This window comes from Python bivittatus, unplaced genomic scaffold, assembly GCF_059951505.1.
Source record: "Python bivittatus isolate LINGU-HERP-01145 unplaced genomic scaffold, Pbiv_v1 ctg000220_np1212, whole genome shotgun sequence".
Taxonomy (NCBI): Eukaryota; Metazoa; Chordata; class Lepidosauria; order Squamata; family Pythonidae; genus Python; species Python bivittatus.
The window spans coordinates 22662146-22684045 of NW_028277048.1; the positions used below are offsets into that span (position 1 = coordinate 22662146).

At 44.3% G+C, this 21900-nt stretch overlaps 1 protein-coding gene across 4 annotated transcripts in view; it reads right to left on the minus strand.

The window, feature by feature from the left end:
- The window catches only part of ADCY6 (adenylate cyclase 6), a 53327-nt gene that overhangs the window by 13469 nt on the left and 17958 nt on the right, over nucleotides 1-21900 (minus strand). For all 4 annotated transcript variants that reach the window (XR_015795697.1, XM_007421250.4, XM_088138124.1 and 1 more), the window contains 11 exons: nucleotides 21304-21431; nucleotides 17055-17213; nucleotides 14941-15082; nucleotides 14590-14718; nucleotides 4585-4610; nucleotides 4239-4386; nucleotides 4038-4135; nucleotides 3067-3154; nucleotides 2198-2314; nucleotides 1240-1401; nucleotides 496-671 (listed from right to left, as the gene is read on the minus strand). Coding sequence is in view for 3 of the 4 variants with exons in the window: in XM_007421250.4 (XP_007421312.1) it covers nucleotides 496-671; nucleotides 1240-1401; nucleotides 2198-2314; nucleotides 3067-3154; nucleotides 4038-4135; nucleotides 4239-4386; nucleotides 4585-4610; nucleotides 14590-14718; nucleotides 14941-15082; nucleotides 17055-17213; nucleotides 21304-21431 (1373 nt within the window). In the remaining variant the exon portion in view is untranslated. The remainder of the gene's footprint in view (nucleotides 1-495; nucleotides 672-1239; nucleotides 1402-2197; nucleotides 2315-3066; nucleotides 3155-4037; nucleotides 4136-4238; nucleotides 4387-4584; nucleotides 4611-14589; nucleotides 14719-14940; nucleotides 15083-17054; nucleotides 17214-21303; nucleotides 21432-21900) is intronic.

Sequence of the window (21900 nt, forward strand, 5' to 3'; positions counted from 1 at the left end):
CCCCACCACCCACATATCCTCCCCAAGCCTTGTGCTCACACCACGCCTCCCCAGTCACTCGTGCAGCTTCCCCAGCCACTCATATACCCTCGCACACCCTCTCCCACCCGGCAGCAGACACTTACCTGCCTGCTGGCCTGTGTGCATATTGCCTGGGACTTGCAACTTCTTGCCGGCTTCCCCACTGACTTTGGCTATTGGAAGCCGGCAGGAAGTTGCAAGGAGGTGCTTGCTTAATGACCCACAATCCTTGCTTAATGATGGCAACAGAGACTGCAGGGATTGCCGTTGCTAAGTGATGTGGTCACGTGACATCACACTTTATGACCACATCACTTAGCGATGGGAATTCTGGTCCCAATTGTCATCGTAACTCGAGGACTACCTGTATAGAAGAACTGGGGAACCACCTCACTCACCTCAAAATTTTCAGAGGACTTTGAGACCTGACTAAAGACTGAGATTATTCCCACCCCTAGAGAGAGAGGTTCTTACAGAGCATTAGTGGCCACCAGCAAGTCATAGTTGTCAAACAGCACGCCCTGCGGTCCCTCAGCCAGTGCCAAGTACACCACCTCCATTACCACCAGCAGTGCCAGCTTCCTAAGGCTACTGATGTGCAGGAAGACGGAAGAGGCCAGTAGACTCAGCAGCACCGAGTAAGTGAAGTACTAGAAGGAAGAAAGGACAGAAATTTGTAAGGACTTCCCCTTACAAATCCAGATGTGTTCCCAGAAGTTCACAATAATTCTCTCAAAGCGTCACAAACCCTGCTTTCTCCCCTGGAACAAGATGTGGCAACAGCTAGTCACAATGGATGTTACGAGTCTCCTCCTTGAGTATCAGAGGCAGGAGGCTAGTAAGCATCCAGTTGCTGGGGAGAATTGGCTGTTGATTCCAGCAGAGTCAGCCAAACGACGGATGCAGACTTTTACCATCCAGCAACAGTTCAGGTCTCTCATCCAGCAGGCCTCTTACCTCTTACTCTCCTCCTGCTTCCACAAACACATTTCCCCATTCCAGATTTCAAACTCAAGCAAACTCCATGGCCAAGATAGGCCAGTCCACCTATCAAGGTACTTCTGGGAGGGCAACATGGAGTGAAGGAGGAAGAAGGAGACAACCCTCAGAAAGAAAAACCAATGCTCAATGCCCCCTGTGCCCAAAGCTTGACATCTCCACCCTCATGCCCTACCCAAACCCCATTTTCTATACCAAAGCCTTCCCCAATGCACATACCTCAGGGAAACTGCAGGTCAAGTCATCATTCCCTTGGCAGGGTGGAGTGTCTGACGCCAAGGTGTAGTTGAGAGTGTGGAGGTAACAGGGTTTTACTTCAGATGGAGTAATGTTGTGAAATCTAGCCACACAGTCTTGGAGCCGGAGCCGACTGCAAGCAAACTAAAGGGTAAGGTAATTCAGTTAAGGAGTTGCTGCTCAGTTGTTTTGGAACCACCTGATCCCTCTCAGTTTAGGGTAACTGGGTTTATGACAAGCCAGTGTCCAAAGTCCTCGAGACTCTAGGAATGCAGACAGGTAATAAGAGTTTCTGAGATTTGAAAGGGACTTGAAAGTTAAACTGCTGCCCACAGTTTCCAGTGGCCTTTCCTCATCTTTGCCATGCCACCTGGGAACTCTGATAGTTGCAATTCCAACAAGTAGAGATGGCCCCAATTTAGGGAAATATTAATGCATACAGGTTCCCTTTTTTTCTTCTGGCAAACAGCATTTTGTATAATTTTAGATGTCCTCAATGTTCTTTGATCAGAAAAAGTAGCAAAGCAATTAAAAGAAGACTGCCTGGCTATAAGGATGTCACTCAAGCCACAGTCCCTCTGTTCAAAAACTAACCAGAGCGGACTCAGACCCAGTGCTAAGTCCTAGTATGGTTTGCTTGATTTTCATTTAGGGTGATGTGTGAAACCAGCCAATTGTGGTTTGTAAACCATCGTTTATAACTTGGCATTATATATCAACCAGGTCTCTGCAGTTCACTTCTAAACTACAGCAACTGGTAAAAACTCTACTATCGCTTGCTGTAGTACTTAAACTCTGTCATTGATGGTCTCTGCCTACAGCAACCTTTGTGCACGTTTTATTGACTACCCTCTGACCAGCTTGCAAGTTGCCCCCACCGTTCAAGACCTTTGCACCTCAGCCCTCCTCCAGCTTCTTTGCCCCTCCCTGTTCCTCATACCATGTTGACAAAGGCAGAGATGAAGACGAGCAGGATGGAGGCAACGCCAGTGACGGTGCTGTTGATTCGGGATTGGATGATCTTGCGAGAAATACGCTGTAAGGTGGCAGGAAAAGGCTACAGGGGGTTGGAAAAGGTTGAATGAGTAAAGGGATGCTGATATTACCACCACTCTCATCACTTTCAGCTAATTCCCCTTCATCTCCCTGGGCCTGGTGACCCCAGAGCCAGATATGAGGAGTCAAGCTCACAGCAGTCTTTAACCTAGAAGACTCTACAGTGGAGATTCCGACTGTCTGCTGAGAAGCTGAACTGCACTCAGCAGATAACGATAATGTAATACTAATGAAAACTGTAGACAATATTATTTTCCAATAATACTGGAGACAATACTGGAGAAGTTGGATTAATAATCTGGCCTGGTATGTATAAGGCAACTTTCATTTTTCTATTTCCCCAATCTGGCAAAAAGAAGAAACTCCAAATCTTGCTTGATTACTGGTCCAAACAGCTTAAAGAGGATCCTCCTGCTACTTTGTTTTGCCTTCTTTCCTCCACTGGCAGCTTGGCAGGAGCCAGTGCAAAAGGGAAGACCCCATAATAAAATACCATAAGCTCTGAACTGGCTTTCCACAAGCAGGTGCTTTTCAGGTGGGTTATCATCAGGCTGGCTAGAAATTCTAGGCACTGTAGTCCCAAACACACCTCAGTGGTACCAAGCTGGGGAAGAATGCTCCACATGGAAAATTACATACATCTACACCCTCAGTAAGATGTGCCCAAGTAGGGTTCACAGCTGGTGGAAACAAAGTCAGAACAAATCAAGGTTTGCTCATTTGTGTGGTTCCAGTGAAGAAAGAGTAACTTACACCAAGGCAGGAATAGATGGCACACACAAAAAGAATGGAGGCCAGGATGATGAAGATACTGATGTAGGCACCAAGCATCAGAGGGGAACTGTGGGAAGAAAGAGTGCAGTTAGTCTCAGAAATCAGGGCACTACCATTAAATTAATCTTTTCACTACTTGCTGATATACAGACCTGACCTTCCCCAACTTGAGCCCTTCAGGGATGATGGAGTAGTACTCCCACGATCCCCAACACAGCCAATGTTGGCTGGGGATTATGGGTGTTCATAATCCAACACATCTGGAGGAATCAAATTATGAGGGGAAATACAATGTTCTTAAAGTACATTGCACCAATTTTGCACTATGATGCTGTGTACAGCACTGAGGTATGTTCCGCAGCTATGTCACAAAGCACTCGGGGGTCCATTGCTTCATGACCCCTTTCACTTTGCTTTGTTCAAACATCAGCTTCAAAACAAAACCCTCCCAGAGAATACACTACTCTCCTTCTCATGTTGTTGTTTCTACACTGATGACCCCTTCACACACTACTAATTTTAAGGCAAAGCTGGAAATTTATGTGTGTGTGCATGGTGTGTACGTATATAAGATAACTTGCCATTTTTATTTGGATTACTCCACAGTCAATTGGCTCAAGCTGTCTCCTCAGTCTTGCCCACTTAATTTGAACTTTCAGCTTCCTTGGAGCATTAGAAGCTATTTAATATTGCTTCCAGGCCCAGCACATCATGGTAAGCATTGTGGAATTTGTTGTGATGCGCTTGGGTCTCTGCATCTGTATGTACTGCAGCATGTGGCCACTGTTGACTATATATCAATGTGTCTGTTCCAAAGATGTAACATATACTGTGTGCACTAAAATCTTTCCATTGATATACCTTCAGCATGTGTGTGCACATGCCTATGTACATAATATGTCTGGAGAAAGAGTACACGATGAGCATATGCTTGTACATATGTCACTCACTGCGGGAAGATGACTATCTGGATGCAACAAATGAAGCAGAAGACTAGCATGGTGCAAGCCACGTAGCTACCAAAACGAGTATCCACCTTTTTGGAATACTATAGGATTAAAAGAGAAGAAAAAAAATTACCGAGGAATTGAGGAACAAATGACTTTGTGTCCAATCTGAAACCTTGATTCTTAGGGAGAGAAGGGAAATACCTTTCTCTCCAACTCAGGTTTCTGGAAAGTGAGCAGAAAACGTTTGACATGATCCTTGCGCAGCTGGTCAATACTTCGAGCATCAATGGCCCTACCCAAGAACTCATCTACCTCATCTTCAGGATTTAAGGCTTCCTGCGTACTTCGGCTAGGGGAGAGAAAAGTTCAAGTTGGAGAGAGCACAGAGAGGCAGGAGACAGATCTTTTCAATGTGAAGCCCACCATCTCTGCAATTGTTGCCATCTTTCCTGCATTGCCACAGGATAGTTTAGGGACTCTGGCTAGAAGGATTTTCTCCCTCCCCACTGTCAAAACCCCAAGGAGGTGGTAAAATGAAGGCACTCACTTGTCTTTGCTGGAATCATCAATACCCTAGAGAAAAAGAGAGAGGGGTATCATTTTCAAGAGTGCACAGTATACTAAAAACTCTGATACCACCCACTCCCTTTACAGTCAATTCCAAAATGCAGAAAAACTTAGTAATTGCAAGGGAATACAGGTAGCCCTTGCTTAAAAATGGTAACTGAGACTGGAATTTTCATCACTAAGTGATGCAGTTATAAAGGGCGATGTCATGTGATCACATTGCTTAGCGACAGCAATCCCAGCAGTCCCCATTCCTGTCCTTAAGCAAGAATCACGGATCATTAAGCAAGGACTTCCTTGCAGCTTCCTGTTGGCTTCCAACAACCAAAGTCAGTAGGGAAGCTGGCTAGAAGTTGCAAGTCCCAGGCGGATCACAAGCCAGGTGGGGGAGGGTGTATGGGTGGTTGTAGTGGTGCGTGCAAACATGTTTGGGCCCGGGGTGGCTGCTGTTGGGTGAGGGAGACACACCCAAGCAACTTGCAACCTTCCCTGCTGGTTTCCCCATTGACTTTGCTTGTGGGAAGTCAGCAGGGATGGTCACAAATGGTGATCATGTGACTGCAGGTTGCTGCAACCATCATAAGTGCAAGCTGGCTGCCAAGTGCCCGGATCACGACCACGTGACCACGGGGGTGGTGCAACGGCTGGAACTTCAAGGACCAGTGATAAGTACCACTCATTCAGCACCGTTGCAACTTCACAGGGTCACTGAACTAGTAGGTCAGTAAGCAAGGGCTACCTGTATTATTAATCCTGTACCTGGTGAAGGTTTGTAATAATGTGGTTACAGTATTCCTCAAATTGAGACTACAACTTCCAGCATGCTGGTGACTATGCTCCCAAGAATCCTGGAAATTGTAATTCTGATACCTATGGAAGGCAGCAATTTTGGGAAGACTGCCCCTAGTAAAAGTTGCCAGCTACAAAGTCTTCAATCTACATTTTTCTCACTGTTTTTTTTTTGGCAGACATTCACTGAACATACTTGGGATTGTTAGTATTCCCATGCATGTGTCCCAAATTAGATATTCCTGGCAGTATACACCCAAGATAGATAAGGAAGGGTGGTATTTGTGAGCTTGTTCCATTAAAAAAAGTTCAAAAACAGCACCCTCTAGATCACCCTTTTTCTCCAAACCTCTGTAGAACTGAGAAAGGAAACTGATAAGCTGGTTGGCTGTGCACTTCATTATTCCAGCACAGGGAACAGAAGCAGATCCCTTCCCTGGACTCTCACTCCCATTTCACACACACAGGTAGGTACAATAAATCTGGCTGGCTTGGGCTGGCCTTTGGCCAACAAGACAACATCATCTTACGGCTTGTCCTAGCACAGCTGAGATTTACGGCTAAGAAGCAGGGAGGCCTGCTGGCTGGTTAATGCTCAACTTATAGGTGTGGGAAAGAGGTTCAAGGAGAGTTTGGAAACGTTATTGGAGAGAACAGTAATTACCAACCTCCTCTGCCTTAGAGAAGTCTCCTTTTTCCTATTCAATCTCTGGCTTCAGGCATAATTCAAGTATTCCTTATCCTGACAGTCTTTGGGGAGACTATTCCACTGGTGTTACTTGACCAAACAGGGCCAAAAAAGGGAGGGCGGTATTAGAGGGCACAATTGGCCCAGATAACTCAAATTCCTACCACTATATATGTATATAGCCTGCTGCTTGAGCCCAAAAGGCTTCTAGAGTGATCATCAATTACAATTATTTTAGAAGTGCTATTCATCATTAACTAATTATTTTTAGCCAAAGAAAGAATGAATTATTTATTTCACCTTACCGGTCTGATATGGTCATAACATCTACCTCTATGTTATGACCATATCAGACCAGTAAGGTGAAATAAATAATAGCAGCTAAAAAACTTGGGCTAATAAAAAGCAGTCTTTACCTGCCATCTAAGAAGATCAAAGTTGGCATCCGGCAAACCTCTCCAAGACAAATATGGAAGACCACCCTGAGAAAATCCTATCTCAGTTCCACCATCTACCTTACTTCACATGAAAGAAAAAAGTGAAGAACTTGTATGTGCTGGGTCCAAATCATTATAGAAATTGAAAAGACCAAAACACAGTCATGCTTAGAAATGGTTGGGAAGCCACTGTTGTTTCAAAAATTAGTGAGATATGATCAAACTACCCAGTCCTGATCAACAGTCTAGCTGTGGATTTTGTACCAGCTAAAACTTCCAACCTGTCTTCAAAGGCAATACTATCTACAATCAATCATTACAGTAACTTAAATGGGATATTATCAGGGCATACAATGTTGCAGCCAGGTGACCTCTGTGAAGAAGAGACACCCTCAGCATACCTCTGAAGATGAGAGGAACCTGTATATCATGGAAGCTGGTTTGGACTTCCAAGGCAAAGTAATAGCATCTCAGAATTACAAATCCATTCCTTATGGAGGATACAATTTGACCTGAGACAGGCTCAAACACACCTATCCTTCTCTGGTCAGAGAACCTTTCCATTTTGCTTGGACTGAGCTTCAGTTACTTAGGCCTTATTTACTCCCTGATTTATCTTACATGAAAGTTCAGCATTTAAATTACTTTTCCTGAATTAGATGAAAATGAATGCAGGTAGTCCTTGATTTATGACCACAGTTGGGACTAGAACTTCTGTCGCTAAGCAATGTGGTTATTAAGTAAATTACGCCCAATTTTACGACCTTTTTGCCATGGTCATTAAGTGAATCTGGCTTTCCCCATTGACTTTGCTTGTCAGAAGCCCCCTGGGAAGGTCGCAAATGGCAATCATGAGACCCCAGGAAGCTGCAACCATCATAAATACATGCCAGTTGCCAAGTGCCCGCGTTCTGATCACGAGACTGTGGGGACACTGCACCAGTCGTGTGAGGATGAGTCATAAATCACTTTTTTCAGTGCCATCATAACTTCAAATGGTTGTTAAACAAATGGTTGTAAGTCAAGGACTACTTGTACAGTAGTAGACTTGGATGGTTTCTGTGCACTGACAACACTGTATTCCAGAGCCCCATATGACCTCAGGCATTTCATGCGCATAGGAAGGACTGGGGAATGGACAGCACAACTGCTACCAACAGAATTTCAGAATCACCTTCTGGAAATAGCTGTTGTGGTAAAGCTGAAATCACTGAAGAGAAGCACTTCCACATTGTTCTGCAAGTTAGCTGCTCCAAGAAGACATTTTGACTGATGGCACTGAAAGATCCAGGAGAATTAGCATTCTCCTTCTCCCAACATTAAACAACACATTCTTTGTGCCAAAAGCGGGCCAGAAAACATACTGAAAAATCAGCTTCATCTGACAGTGACTAGAATAATGCAGCTACTCTCTCCTCAAGAACTAAGCCACAGGAAGAGTTATCAATAATTGGGAAAAATAACCTGGGCCCTGGGTGGCCCTTTTCAGGAATGACTGTTCCACTGCCTCCTTTAACAAGACAGCCAGGATCAACCATGCAGTCAGCCACTCAGAGCCTTCCAGTCAAACCATTCCTGGCTACGATAATATGCTGAAAAAAGAAATGGCTTTAGTGTGTAGTATGCGGTCTGCATTACTCCAAACACTCTATTATGGCTCTGAACAACCGAAATTCATCTGACAGAATGTGACTCAGGGCATTTGCAAATAGAGCTATTCCCAGCCCCCTCAAACAACCCTCTGAATCACACTCACGCTGCCTCACACATGCCTCCAGCACAAGCACTAAGGAGCCTCAGGAACTGGTAACGGCTGCTCCAAATTGGTCTATGAGTGTGGGGCAAATGGGCACTCCAGCCAACACCCCATCCCATCGGTATCTGTCTCGTGGCAGAGAAAAACAAAGTGGTGAAGGCTACTGGAATTCTTTTCAACCTCTTAACAGCAGTTACATTCTGGGTCACATGACCAGAAGAGATGCAGGAAGGAGCTTAGAATGGAGAAATCAGCAACTCTCCTAGCTGTTGCCCAAGTGCCTTTCCTACAGGGATGAACTGGAGTTTGGGGTTTTTTTGGCAGCCCACAGCCTGATCTGGCGCATTTTCAATCCCAATCTTCCTTTCACCAGTTTCTCCCCAACACCAAATTTGCTCCCATTCTTTTTTGTTTTCAGAGAGTTATTGCACTGACGGACAGACAAAATCTCAATCACAAAATTTCATCCCAATGTTCCACTGGGTTTGAAAGAAATGAAAAGGCCATTCTACGGGGGCATGGCAAATTCAGATCCACCAAAGAGGTCTGAGAAATGACTGCAAGGTGCCACAGTGCCTTGACTTTAGGATGGGGAATGGAAGAAAAAGCCAGAATTCCCATCAATGGAAACCATCCTGCAGCTCCAAGAAAATCCTGCAGTTTTCTCTGTATCCATTCAAATGCACAAGACAGCATTACAGAGACTCATGGGTGTGACTCATGAACAGCTTAGAGATAGACTGTCATGGAGAAAATCCGATGTGGCCGCTAGGAGTCAAAAGTGACTCGATGGCACATAATCAATCAATGCATATGTGGGCCTCATCTTCTTCATCTCAAACCTCCTAGGATTAAGCAAGAATGCCTTTAGAATTGGTCTGAGAAATCTGGACCCTGTTTAAATGAATGGACTTGGAATGCCTCTTTCAGACCCTGCCATTCAGTACGGCAGAACTGATGCTCTAAGGCAGCCCCATAAAGAGATATAAAGTGATCTGACTGTGATAAGGAAATTAACACAAAAAGGCAGTTGTTTTTAAACAAAGTCCAATTCCTACTAAGGGCAGAGTAGAGTGACCCCAAAGTACTTCATGGAACAGTAATACATAATAGATAGGATCCTTCAGCATTTTAACAACTAACAAACTCTTCCACTGTGATGGATTAAAGCAGCCACAACAGATGCTCTGACCAAAGGGCACGGGCAGACTGTGCTACAGTCATTAGTACCAGGGCAACAAAAACTTGTCAGACAATGCATGTCAGCAACTGGCAGCTCAGCTACTAAGAAGTTATCAGTGGAACTCCCTCTCCGATGCAAGCAGTATCATGGCAACAGATGCTACATTGCCCAAATTCATAAACAAACTGTACCATAGCAACCAACTGCCCACCACAAATCAAAAGCAACCTGCAGCAATGAATGACAGGAGACTAGGGATTCTCACTTAGCAACCACCAAGAATGCCACTGATGAACAGCAAATTACCCCTAAATGTGGGAGATGGGGGTGATTCTAATGATATAAACTAGCTTGTTTTGCTCGGATAGCAGATTTAATCTGCATCTTGACACTGAAGGGAGGAAGCTGCAGAATGGAAGACTGGAACAGAATTCATGATAGAAGAAGCAAATCACAGGGACTAAGAAATGAACAAGTATTTCAAGGAACCAGCCTCCATACAGAGCTGGCATTGACTGGATTCACTTATCATGCTAAGCCACAGTTTGCTCTGTTGAATAAACCACAACTGGGTGGTTTCAGTAAGACCCGAAGCATGTTTTATATACTGTACCATAATGGCTAGGTTCATACAACATGCTAAGTCAAAACCAAACAACCACATCCTGGCTGAGCAAGATGCCTGAAGCCAGGCAATCTGTTTAAATCCCCGACAACCTTAAATTAATGCAGGGCAAGAAAAAAACTGGTGATTTAGGCTTTTCCAGTTCTAACATATGCAAAGCAAAGGAATAGGGGCCTGAGAAAGAATCAGCACCTATTGTGATTCATTAAAAAGACCTAACATTTTTTATCTTTTTGAATCCAGGGATAGCTTAAGATTCAACAGGATTCTGGTAATTAACTGAAAGGCTGTTGTGAGTCCCAACCAGACATAAACTGCTATTTAAACTTATGGATTCCATATCTCTATTATCAAATCCCCGCTCCTATTTCAGTCGATGAAATAAAACTAGGATTCTCTAGATTCTGCAGAAGGCAGCGTATTTAACATGAATGACAGAATTCTATTTCTCAAAGCTTTGTTGCAATCTTGACCATTTCAAAACATTCCCACCATCTCAGTCCCATAAGTCTTAGAAGTGCTGCTCCCTCTTACTTTATGCGGTTATTCCCATGATCCATAGTTTTCTTCAGCAAAAGGGGACAAAGAACAGAGAAAAGCAGAGAACCCAAGGAAGTGATGGCAGGAAGGAAGAAGGAAATGCTCAAGGAAAACTAGATTCTATGCCACCTAAGAAAAGCCGAAGGAACCTGGGAAGTGAAGGGTGGGAAAGGTAAGCGGCAGGTTGTTACGGGTAATAGAAACAAAATGTGGAAAGGTACTTGTTTCAAATTCCTCTTTAGTTCTGCATCATGTGTGCAGTGGAAAACTGTAGAATAGGTGGGGGGAGGCAGAGTGAGAGCTCAATTCTTCCCCGTGTTAGAACAACTTCCTGTGAATAAAAGAGGCGTACAGCCCAGCAGGTGTTAGAACTGAGCTCCTTCAGATGTATTACTTTCTGTGTGGCTGGAGAGCATTCAAGAATGGTATCCCTGGCTTGAAATCTAACAGGCCATTCTATTTCCTCGGCATAATTTTATATATTAATAACAAGCTCAGTGCACTGCATGTTAATCCTTATGTAGTTCTGTAGTTAAAACATTGCCACCAGAGAACTCCAATTCTTATGGGAGTAAAAAAACACATTGAGGGGAAAAAAAATCTCCTAGGGGAGAATCAAAACAGCCCAATGAGGATGCTCAATGCCTACAGGTGGACTGTGATGGTTGGGGTGGAACAAAACCAGGAAAAAAACAGGATCAGGATTCTGTTGCATCACCAGGAAGACATGTAGGGTGTGTGTGTGTACACACACAGAAGCAGCAATCCTCATTCCTTCACCCAAGCACAATTGCTCCAAGTAATTCAAGCATGAAAACCATAGTATTTTCCCTTGCTAATAAGCTTGCCTCATTACCAGGGAGACACCTACTTACAACCAAATTTCATTTGAAATTGCTTCTGGGAGAATCTCCCTGGTTCCAAATGGCTGCCACCAACATGTCCAAAGCGAATTCCAACAGAGAGATTCTGAACACTCCCAGCTGCCAACCACCTCAAGAACTCCTCACACCAGGAATAGTAGCGTGCAAAATAGCAATTATAAGTTCTGACTGGCTGATTTCATCAAAGATGGAGCATTCATTTAAGAGCTTAAGAAGAGCCAAGATGAGTCAGAACATACTTTGCTGCTCCAATACTCTGTTCTTACAGTGACCGTCCAACTGCCTCTTGTTGTTCTATATACCTGTTCTGTATACAGTACAAGTGAGATAAGTACCCTCCTATTCACCTGTTTAAGGACAATATTGCCTCTTGATATTGGAAGTAAAATACAGTCAAAGTACTAGCCACTGATAGCCTTATCTTCATGAACTTGTCTCACCCCCTTTAAATCTATCTAACTCAGTGACTAGGACTAATAAAACTCCAATAAATCTTAAAGAAGCTTAAATATATTTAAGCACTTGACAATTAAAATAATAAAAATCAGCACAAGAAAAAAGCTAGAGGAAAAGGTTGAAACACAGCAGATGAATGAATGAATGAATGAATGAATGAATGAATGAATGAATGAATGAATGAATGAATGAATACCAAATTCCAAGGCTCTATGGCAAGTAATTATACCCCATGATATTTCAAGAGGCAGAAGTGGAGCAGAGTCTCCCTAGAAATGCAAGTAGGTTCATGGGAAATGGGACAGTAGAAAACCTTCCATATAATCTCCTCTCAAGCCTTCAGTTTATGAGAAGTGTTACTTAGGCAGATTTTTCCCAAAGCTTCCAACTGGCACAGATCGTTCTGGGTGTGGGTGTGGAGGAGAAGGTTCTACTGCTGAGTAGCAAGGAAGTAAGAATTACAACAAGGGTGGTGATGTTACTTTTTTCCTTACTGCTCAGGTCAACAACAGTCTGTTTTTCACAGAGATGATATAAACTCTAGCTCTGACACATTATATACAGTTTTATTGACAGTTATCCTACTATATTATGCTACTGTAGTTTTATTATTATGGCCTTAAGCAATTTCTCCCATCCCATCCCCACTGCCCTGCAAGGCCAACCCAGGAGTTTTCAACCCAGGAGAGCATTCCTGTACTTTGAGCACCATTCTAGACCACAAACAACGTTTAGGATTTTTAGCCAGAGATCCTGAAGCCAATCTCTTTTTCCCTTTAGTTTTCTCCCTTGCTGCATAGTAAGTGTCAAGATCAAGAAAGGATACCTTCGCTGTACTACCTATACATCAGATTGTACAGAGAAGCATTTCTGGATGCTATACCAGAACTGAGAGAGCCTTTATTTTAGTGATGGGGTAAGCAACCTTTTTTTCTGTGAAGAGCCATATTTCCCAAGGGATAATCTGTCAATGGGAAAAGACTGAAACAAGCCATAGGCAGAGAGAGACATTCCCTCTGTGACACCACATTTTTCCCCTTTTTGATATTCCACTTCTCCTTTGCCAGGCTGCAGGAAAGAGAAAGCTAACGGTTGCTAGAGATCTGAACAAACCATATTACAGTTCACTTAGTATCATGTATGAACTGGGCTTTTGGGTTCAGAGCTTATGAGGAAAAGGCTTTGCAGAACTTCTATCCTTGGTTGGAAGAATACTGTATTTTAGAGCTGTGCAGTTTTCACATCCACAGTGGACAAAGATGTTTCAAATCTAGTTTGGGGGCCTGCACCCAAAGGTAAAGCGACGGAACCTGTACCAGATCCAAAACGCCTTTGCCCTCTGGATCTGAATATTGCACACCTCTACTTTATCAACAGGACAACCAAGTATTTTCCCAAATAATTACCTGGGAATTTGGAAGTGGGGAAGGCTCTTATATTTCTAAAAAGAATAGAAGCACGGATGCCTTTTCATATTAATCTGATTATTAGCTGTTGCTTGGGAAGGGCTGTTTGCCTGGTGAATTTAACTCCTTTTTAATGTCTAAACAGGATTTATGTTTATTTATCTAAGTTCTTTCCTTCTCCATCCAGTTACACTTTCATTTCACCTTATCTGCATATGAGGGAAATTACAGTTGTATTATTATCTGGGTAAGCTGCCCTGAGAGGTACCACCAAAAGGTACCTTTTTCACAGGCAATTAATTTTAGTTAATAGTATTTAAATCAATCAATAGAAATATAAATGTATTTTTTATCTTAACCCTTCCATTTTTTGGAATGTGACTTCTGGCATATATATAGTACATCCATATGTGCATCCCAATACAGGTAGCCCTTGGTTAACGACCATTCATTTAGCAACCATTCAAAGTTACGACAGTGCTAAAAGCTACTTACAACTGGTCCTCACACTTAAGACTGTCGCAGCATCCCTGTGGTCACATGATCACAATCTGGGCATTTGGAAACCAGCTTGCACTTACGACAGTTGCAGCATCCCAGGGTCATGTGATCGCCATTTGTGACCTTCACAGCTGGCTTCCGGCAAGCAAAATCAATGGGGAATTGCGTGATTTGCTTAGCGACCACGATTCACTTAATGATCATGGTGATTTGCTTAATGACTGCTGCAAAAAATGTCATGAAATTGGGTGCAGTCACGTGATGCCTCGCTTAATGACCGCTTCACCTAACAGTGAATTTTCTATTCCCTATTGTGGTTGTTAAGTGAGGACTACCTGTATACAAGTCTATCATACACTACCTGTATACAAGTCTATACTTCTGAAGTATAATAAGAGAAGTATAATGGACTGGGGGTGGCATGGGGGAGGAATCTCCAGGAGTTGCTTTCAGCTTGAGTGGACAACCCAAAGTTGACAAGCCAGGACATAGGGCACTGCATAGAATTTTTTTGCGGTGCTCATCATGTTTTCCATCTATTCATTACACTTATCTTAAATTCAGGTTATCCTCCTTTCAGTTCAATGCCAGGAAAGGTATGCTCTATAGCATTTGCAGCAGGAGTACCAAGGGCAATGAAAGAAAAATCAGAATCGGATAATATGTTATGCCATCCTATCTCCTTTCCCAGGTACAGCCTCAAGCAAACCCAGGACTCACCATCTGTCGTAACGCCTTAGAGTCCTTGTTCCGTGGAAATGAGCGCTCGGGGACCCAGCGAGGCACCAGACCTTCTGTGGAATTTGCCTGGGCTCGCTGCAGCTTGGCTAATATCGCTTTCTCTTCTTTCTATTGGCAGGAAGCGTGGAATATGGAGATATGAAACAGAAAGAACAACAAATGGAAACAGGTATTTTAAGACATCATTCCCTAGAGCCGGCGTGTCTGTTTCACAGCTTCTGTTACTTCAGCTCCAGAGGCCAGAACATTCGCCTTCCAGATGATGGTCATTTAAGTTCTCTCTTCTTGCCCCCAAGCAAATCACAGTCACGGCCTCCCCACAGGACTCACCCGCTTCTGGCTGCAGCCCACAATGAAGAAGGTCTCAATGTTATGCTCCTTCAGGTAAGCGTTGCGCTCGCCCCCATGTCCTGGCTCCACTTCATAGTCCTCATTCAGGTACTGCAGGGTGGCCCGGGTAATGTGGATCCGCCTACCACAGAAGTGTTGTCATTCAGCCAAGTCTTGTGCTGGAACCCACTCCTCCCGCTCTCAGAGGTACCCCGTCATCAAACCTTTTACTATATAATCTCACTTAAGAGTGGAGGAAGCTACTCTCCACAAGGAAGCAATACGGACCTTGCTCATGAGCTCTGAGTAAAAGAGTAGGATGGACCAATTAAAAACAAGGGTCAGAGGCAGTTAGCTGCAGGAATGCAGGTAACAGTGGGAAAGATGGTGGAAAGAAGCCTTGCCGATGAAGGAGATTTGGAGGAAAGCCTGATGAACTCACATAAGAATATGGCAGAATGCTCATAACGAGGTGCAAGCAGAACCAACCTTTGTTTCGACCAGTAAGTCACATGGAGAACTGTAAGGCACTTCCACGTGGGAACTTTGATCCCAGTCCCACAGTGGTACTGGGCCTCTAGATTCCCATGCTAGCATCCCTACTGAGCAGCCAAGCCTGTTTTTCAGCTTGGCTGTCCCAAACGTCCAAGTGCCATCTCTTCTGCAATCTGACTGTGGTGAGCCAGTTTTCCACTGGTAAGAAGGGTGGGCACACTCTAGGTCCCTTCCTTTAATGTTGCCACCTCGTGAGACCTCAGCAGCAAACGTTCTCGGTAGTGGCCCCTGCCCTAAGGAACCCCCTTCCCCCTGAGATCCAGCAGGCCCCGACCCCTCCTGGCTTTCTGAAAAGCTGTGAAGACCCAAATTTTCCCAGAAATCTTGGGGTAATGTGAGGCTGAAGCCCAGTGAAGCTCTGAAGTTTTTTTCTGAATGTGTGGGGATGTGTCATATTTGGGGGCATCAGGAGGTTTCTTTGATTGATATTTACTTTACTGTTTTTATTGTTTCATTGCTTGTGAGCTGCCCATGGTTATGCTGCATAAGAGGAGAAGCTATACAAATCTTTTAAATAAATAAATAATCAATCCCTACCTCCTGGCTTTCTGGCACTCCCTCTTCCCCACAGCCACACAGCCTTTTGCCCGCACATAAGACTTAAAGCTAGCCAGTCAGCTAGCAATAGTGTATTTTATTTTTTTGCCTCTGCACAAAACAAGTTAAGGGGGAGGGAAGTGGGGTGGAACCAGCAGTAGCCTCATTTTAGCACTGGCCAGCTGGAGGGAAAGATGGTTCATTCTGGCCAGAGTCCATAAAGGCTACAGGGGAGACAACCATGGGCTGCTGTGAGAGTGGCTGTGAAAATTTGAAGGGTGGAGAAGTGGTATTGTAGAAATAGTCTGGGGCAAGAGACTATGCAGCACATCGGCTATATAATCTGCACACCCTTGGTCCCCTTGTTCTTATGAAAGCTGGAATCCCAGTTGTAACTACTCATTCATGAAAAGCATGGATCTCTACAGGCTTTATCCTATCAGGAGGAGGAGGAGGAGAGTGATATTTAACAGCATCTTCACACTTGCTGCCACAGCTTCTGGCAAACAATTATATCTGCTCCCGATGTTCATGGCTGTTGCAGTCCTTTGATGTACAGAACGTTGTATGGAGCATCTCCTGGATAGAGCTGCAACAATCTCAACAGGAGAAATGTCTCATCCTCCACCAGCTGATTCACAAAAATCAAGCTATACTCCTGGACATTTTTGCCTTCTTAGAATTGGAGTAAAGGTCCCCAACACCAACAACAAACCATCTGGATGCTACTCTTCTCCAACAGACAGGTGAACTGCACATTTTGATAATAGACAAGGAACAGAATAGAGTAAGTTCAGAGATATGTGTGTAAGAGACAGAAGAATGAGGTAAGACAAAAGGGAAGAAGAGAAAAAATGAGATTACATCCACTACTGGCATGACCCCCCCCTCCATTTCCAAACCCATTTTCTTCAAAGGAACACGGGCCATTAGGAAGAAGTTCTCCATCTCCTGTCTCAATGGAACTGCCTCCTATTAGTATTCACAGCTGCTTTACTCAAACTTTGAAGAACTTGACTCACCCAGCTTTGCCACCAGCTTCCATGTGGTTGGCCAAGGTGACATCATTAGACCAGACATCAAACTGCCACTTGCGCAGCCCCAGCACTCCACAATGCACACGCCCACTGTGGATCCCAACACGCATGTTGACATTGACACCTGTCACTTCCCGCACCAGCCTAGGAGGAGGAGGATGGAATGAATACCAGAGCAGGTCTATTTGCACACAAATCCCCTACAAAGAGAGCTTAGGCAAGTATCACTCAAGCAAGGGGAAGAGAACCTCTCTTCTCAGCAGGGAGAGGTGAGCTGGTGGGTCTGTGTTACTTTAGCAAGGACAAAATGACAGATCCCCACCCTAAAATGACTGCAGGAACTGAGCAACCAGTTTGAAAGGGTTGTTGGAACACAAAGATTTAGAACCTGCATACTAGAACCAACAGCTAACTCTGCAAGGTTAAGGAAGAGGTTGTTATGAAAAATGCCTAAGTCTAGACAAGTTCTCAATCTAGAATATTAGGCCAGGAAAAGGAAGTTTTCCAAGCCAAAAGCCTGGCCTGGCCCAGCCCAGGAGCATGGCGCAAAGAGGTGCTTTGCTGTGCTACACTCCTGGTGCTTTTTGCAAAGGGGCATTTTGTCACACTGCGACTCTGGGGCTGCTTTGGGCTTCTTCTTTTCTTTTCTTTTTTTTGGCAGCCAAAGCCCAGCCCGGCCCAGCAGCCAGGCCAGGCACATCAGCAGCAGGAGCAAAAAGACAGTGAAGGGCAGCTGGGGCAGCAGAGAGGAGGGCAGCCAGGGAGCAAAAGGGCATAGATGGGGGGAGATAGGCGAGTGGGGGGAGTTGAAACGACCCTGTGGTCATAAGTACGGGTGGACTATCAAGTGCCTGAATTTTGATCACATAACCACGGGGCGCTGCAACAGCCATAACTTTGGGGACAGGTCGTAAGTCCCTTCATTCAGCACCACTGTGACTTCAGTCACTGAAGAAACAGTCGTAAATCGAGGACTACCTGTAACTACACAGGGAACCTGTACAGAAACTTCACCTTTTGTTAATTTCTGAGTCTTAAGCAAATATTTCACACGATTTTTTGATTTTCCATTTTCCCCAAAATCGTAGTAATCAGAGTCTGGCTGTTTTAATTTCTGCTATTATAAATCTGAAATGTGCGATACAGCACATGAACTGAATATACACACTGGCTCGCCTCACTCCACATGCTAAAGACTGTGTTCTGCTTTATCATCGTTTGCTGAATATACACAACTGGCAAAGTTCACGTCATGCTAAGCTGTAACTTTTGGTTTATAAACTCCAAGGGCTGGATTCAAGCAAACCATTTATGGTTTAGTCCCATGTATGAACCCAGTCAATTGTGAATTCAGATGTTAGGACAAACTACTCCTGGTAATACTGGATGCATTGGATATCATGGATCGCTTTACCTTCCGAAGCTTACAGATCCAGTCTTAGGGGAGCCTCACTGCTGTCTACCAACATCCCCACGGGTTTCATTCCCCCCCCACCTTTCCTTACTATGCCCCTCCATCAGGTATATACAGCAGCTAACCTGACAAAAGCAGGGCTATCATGTTTCTCCAAGTTTCACCATGCAAATGCCAAGACTTGATAACAAACTTGTCTGGGGAAACTACAAAACATATCCTGAAAAGACTTTGGTTTTCATATTTTTATAGAGAGGAGGCTTCTAAACCACATGGCTTACGAAGATAATTTTGAAAAGGCACAGGCACTGCCCAGTAAAACTTCAGAAGCTGGAGCAGAGGTGATGGACAGGGAACAGAGATGTGCTTGACAGGACTTCTAGTGATTAGCAGGCAGTCAGCATCTGCCCTACCACCAGCTAAAGCAACAATAAAAAACTACGGGGAGAAAGCAGAAACATCTGTAAGGCATAGGAATTAGCAGCTTGGATCCGACACCTTCCTAAGCTGTAACGTGATGTTGTGTTTGGTCTGGGCTGTTTATATGGTATCAATGCAGCCTATTATGATTTGTTCAGTTAATCGTGGTTAAGCAAACCATGACTTAATGAGATGTCACTTAATATTTTGGCTTTCCTTGGACAAATGTTAGCTCTTCCCATAGTTGAATACACACTACCTGAGCTATTTCAAAATAAGTATAAATTAAGGCTCCAAGGGTTACTAAAGTGCATCTATATGTAAAGGACCAGGGCATGTAAGTTTTTGGAAATCTGTAGAAATGATGGAGAAGGAAAGAATGAGATTCTCTGCGTTATGAAAGATCATTTCTGGTCCTATGAGAAAGTGAAGCCTGGGTGATTTTAGGCTCCTTGGATCACATACAGTGCAGGTCAAATTTAGATACAGGAAAGACAATTATGATTAGCATATTTTATGCAGGATAAGCTGATTTAAAAAGTAGGCTAAGTTGGATTTTATGATGACAGAAATGAGCCACACAGAGCCTTAGCCTTCCATGTTCCATCCTTCTTCCTGCAAAGGGGAAATCAAAGGCTTTCATTTCAGTGTTAATTACCGCCTGTCATGAGTTAATCAGGTTTCTTTCAGACAAAACTGGGTTAAGGTTAAGCACAGTTTAAGTCTGGAAAAAACAACAAGGGGCAATTCACTAAAAAAGGGAAGTGAATTTTTCTGATCTCATCCCACTCATTCTCCTGCACACAGCTAGCCTCCAGTCCATTTTTCTCACTGATGCACTACCAGTTGGCAGAAGGAGGTTCAAGAATGCAATTCCCAGCTGCTAGTAGTAGGTGAGAAGTAGCAATCTTGATTAAAATCACTGGAAACAGTGAGGTCAAAAGTCCTCCTCTCTCCAGAGGTCCCTGAAGATAAGAGTTCGCATATGTATGTACATGTGCAAGAAAGGATAGGAGGAGGCATGCACAAGAAAAATTGCCTGCCCCCAGTTTTTATTGTGATGTCTCAACTGGCCCAACTGCATCATCGCCTCAAACAGCAGCCACAATAAAGAGGCTGCAGCACCTCAAAAAGGAACATATGTTTTAAGCTTTCAAAGACAAGGAACAATTAATGAGATGCACAGGGTGCTTTCCTCAGTTGAATAAGGTGTACAGATAGTCCTCAGTTAACAACAATAATTGGGACTGGAATTTCTGTCACTAAGCAATGTGGTCATAAAGCGCGAAGTCACGTGTCCACATCGCTTAGCAACGGCAATCCCAGCACTCCCCATTGCCATTGTTAAGTGGGTCATTAAGTGAGTCCCAAGTGGCTGGCAAGTATGCCAGCAGGCAAGTGAGGTGCAGCCCAAGGCGCGGTGAGAGTGCGATGGGGCCAGAGGTGGCTGCCGCCGGGCTGGGGAGGGTGTGCAGGGGCCCCATGAGGCATGGTGCAATGGGGTTCTGGGGTGGCTGCTGAAGAGAAGGATCCGAGCGACTTACCAGAGTGACTTGCGACCTTCCCTCTGCCTTCCCCATTGACTGTTTGTGGGAAGCTGGAGGAAAGATTGCAAATGGCGATCTTGTGACCGCAGGACACTGCAAGTGTCGTAAGTGCAAGCTGATTGCCAAGCACCCAGATTGCAATCATGTGACTGTGGGGGTGCTGGGACAGCCAGAACTTTGACGACTTTTCCACTCGTTCAGTGCCATCGTAACTTCTAATGGTTGCTGAACAAGTGGTCGTTAAATGAGGACTACCTGTATATGAATGTAGAGGAGCTAATAGCAATGGATTTCAAATACTGTGATCTGTGACAATCATAACAATGCCACTACAGTATGCTTGCTTGTTACTGTCGTAAATAGTAACTTAATTCAATTATCACATAAAATGTGTTTTGTACTTCAATGCCATATGATCCCACTTTTAATTCCTTTTGCACTACAGATGAATATATACCCACCTGCCAACTGAAGATAATATTCCATGGCGTGGGGGATAAAGCTGTCAATGGCTACTCTAATAACTCCAGGTATTCCTCTGAATACCCGTTGCTGGGCAACAGTAATCAGTGGACGTGTGCTACCAGCAAGTGGTGACTTTCCCAGAAGCATCTGGCTGGCCATGAATGGACACGGAGCTAGACTAGCGAGGTCTTTATTCAGATGCACTAGAGCCTGTGTTCATATCTTTAACTCACAAAAGACTCTGTGGTACCACAAAGCTCTTTGCTATTTTGCTTCAGCAGGCTAATGCAGCTGCCATTCTGGAAAATGATAATTCTGTAAGCCATCAAGTTCCCCAACAATTATGCACACCCTTCTCAAGCCTAGCAACTATCCCTCTCACACTCACGAAATCGCCTCGATCATGTCCACACCCATCTCCACACAGCAATGAGCATGATCAGCCCGTGCCTCCGGCAACCCTGAGACACAGTAGTAGCAATCCCCGAGAATCTTGATGCGAAGGCAGTGATTTTCCTAAAAAAAATAGAGGAGGGAGATTCAGAAAAGCCATCAATACTAACTGCAACCCTCCAGTCAGCTCACCTGAGTTCAGTGCTCCCTGCCACATACAGATCGATCATGTTAGCTAGCTAACAACTGTTATTTCCACAGTAATCTCAGAATCTGTAGTTGTGAAGAAGTTGCTGAACCACAACTCCCACCCATCACTACTGACCATGGTGACTGACAGTTCAGTAAGATCTGGAAGGTTACAGATTCCCTATTCCTGTTCTACGAAGGGAGGGAGGGAGGGAGGGGTTTCTGACACAGTAATGACATGGGCGATATGGTACCACACAGTAGATTATTGCAAATACTTAAGTTTTTTATAGGGAAGGGAAAGGGGAAGGGAGCCATTCCAGTTACAGTAGTACCTCGGGTCACAAACGCTTCTGTTCACGACCAATTCGGGTCACGAATAGCACCGTCCGCAAACTCTGCA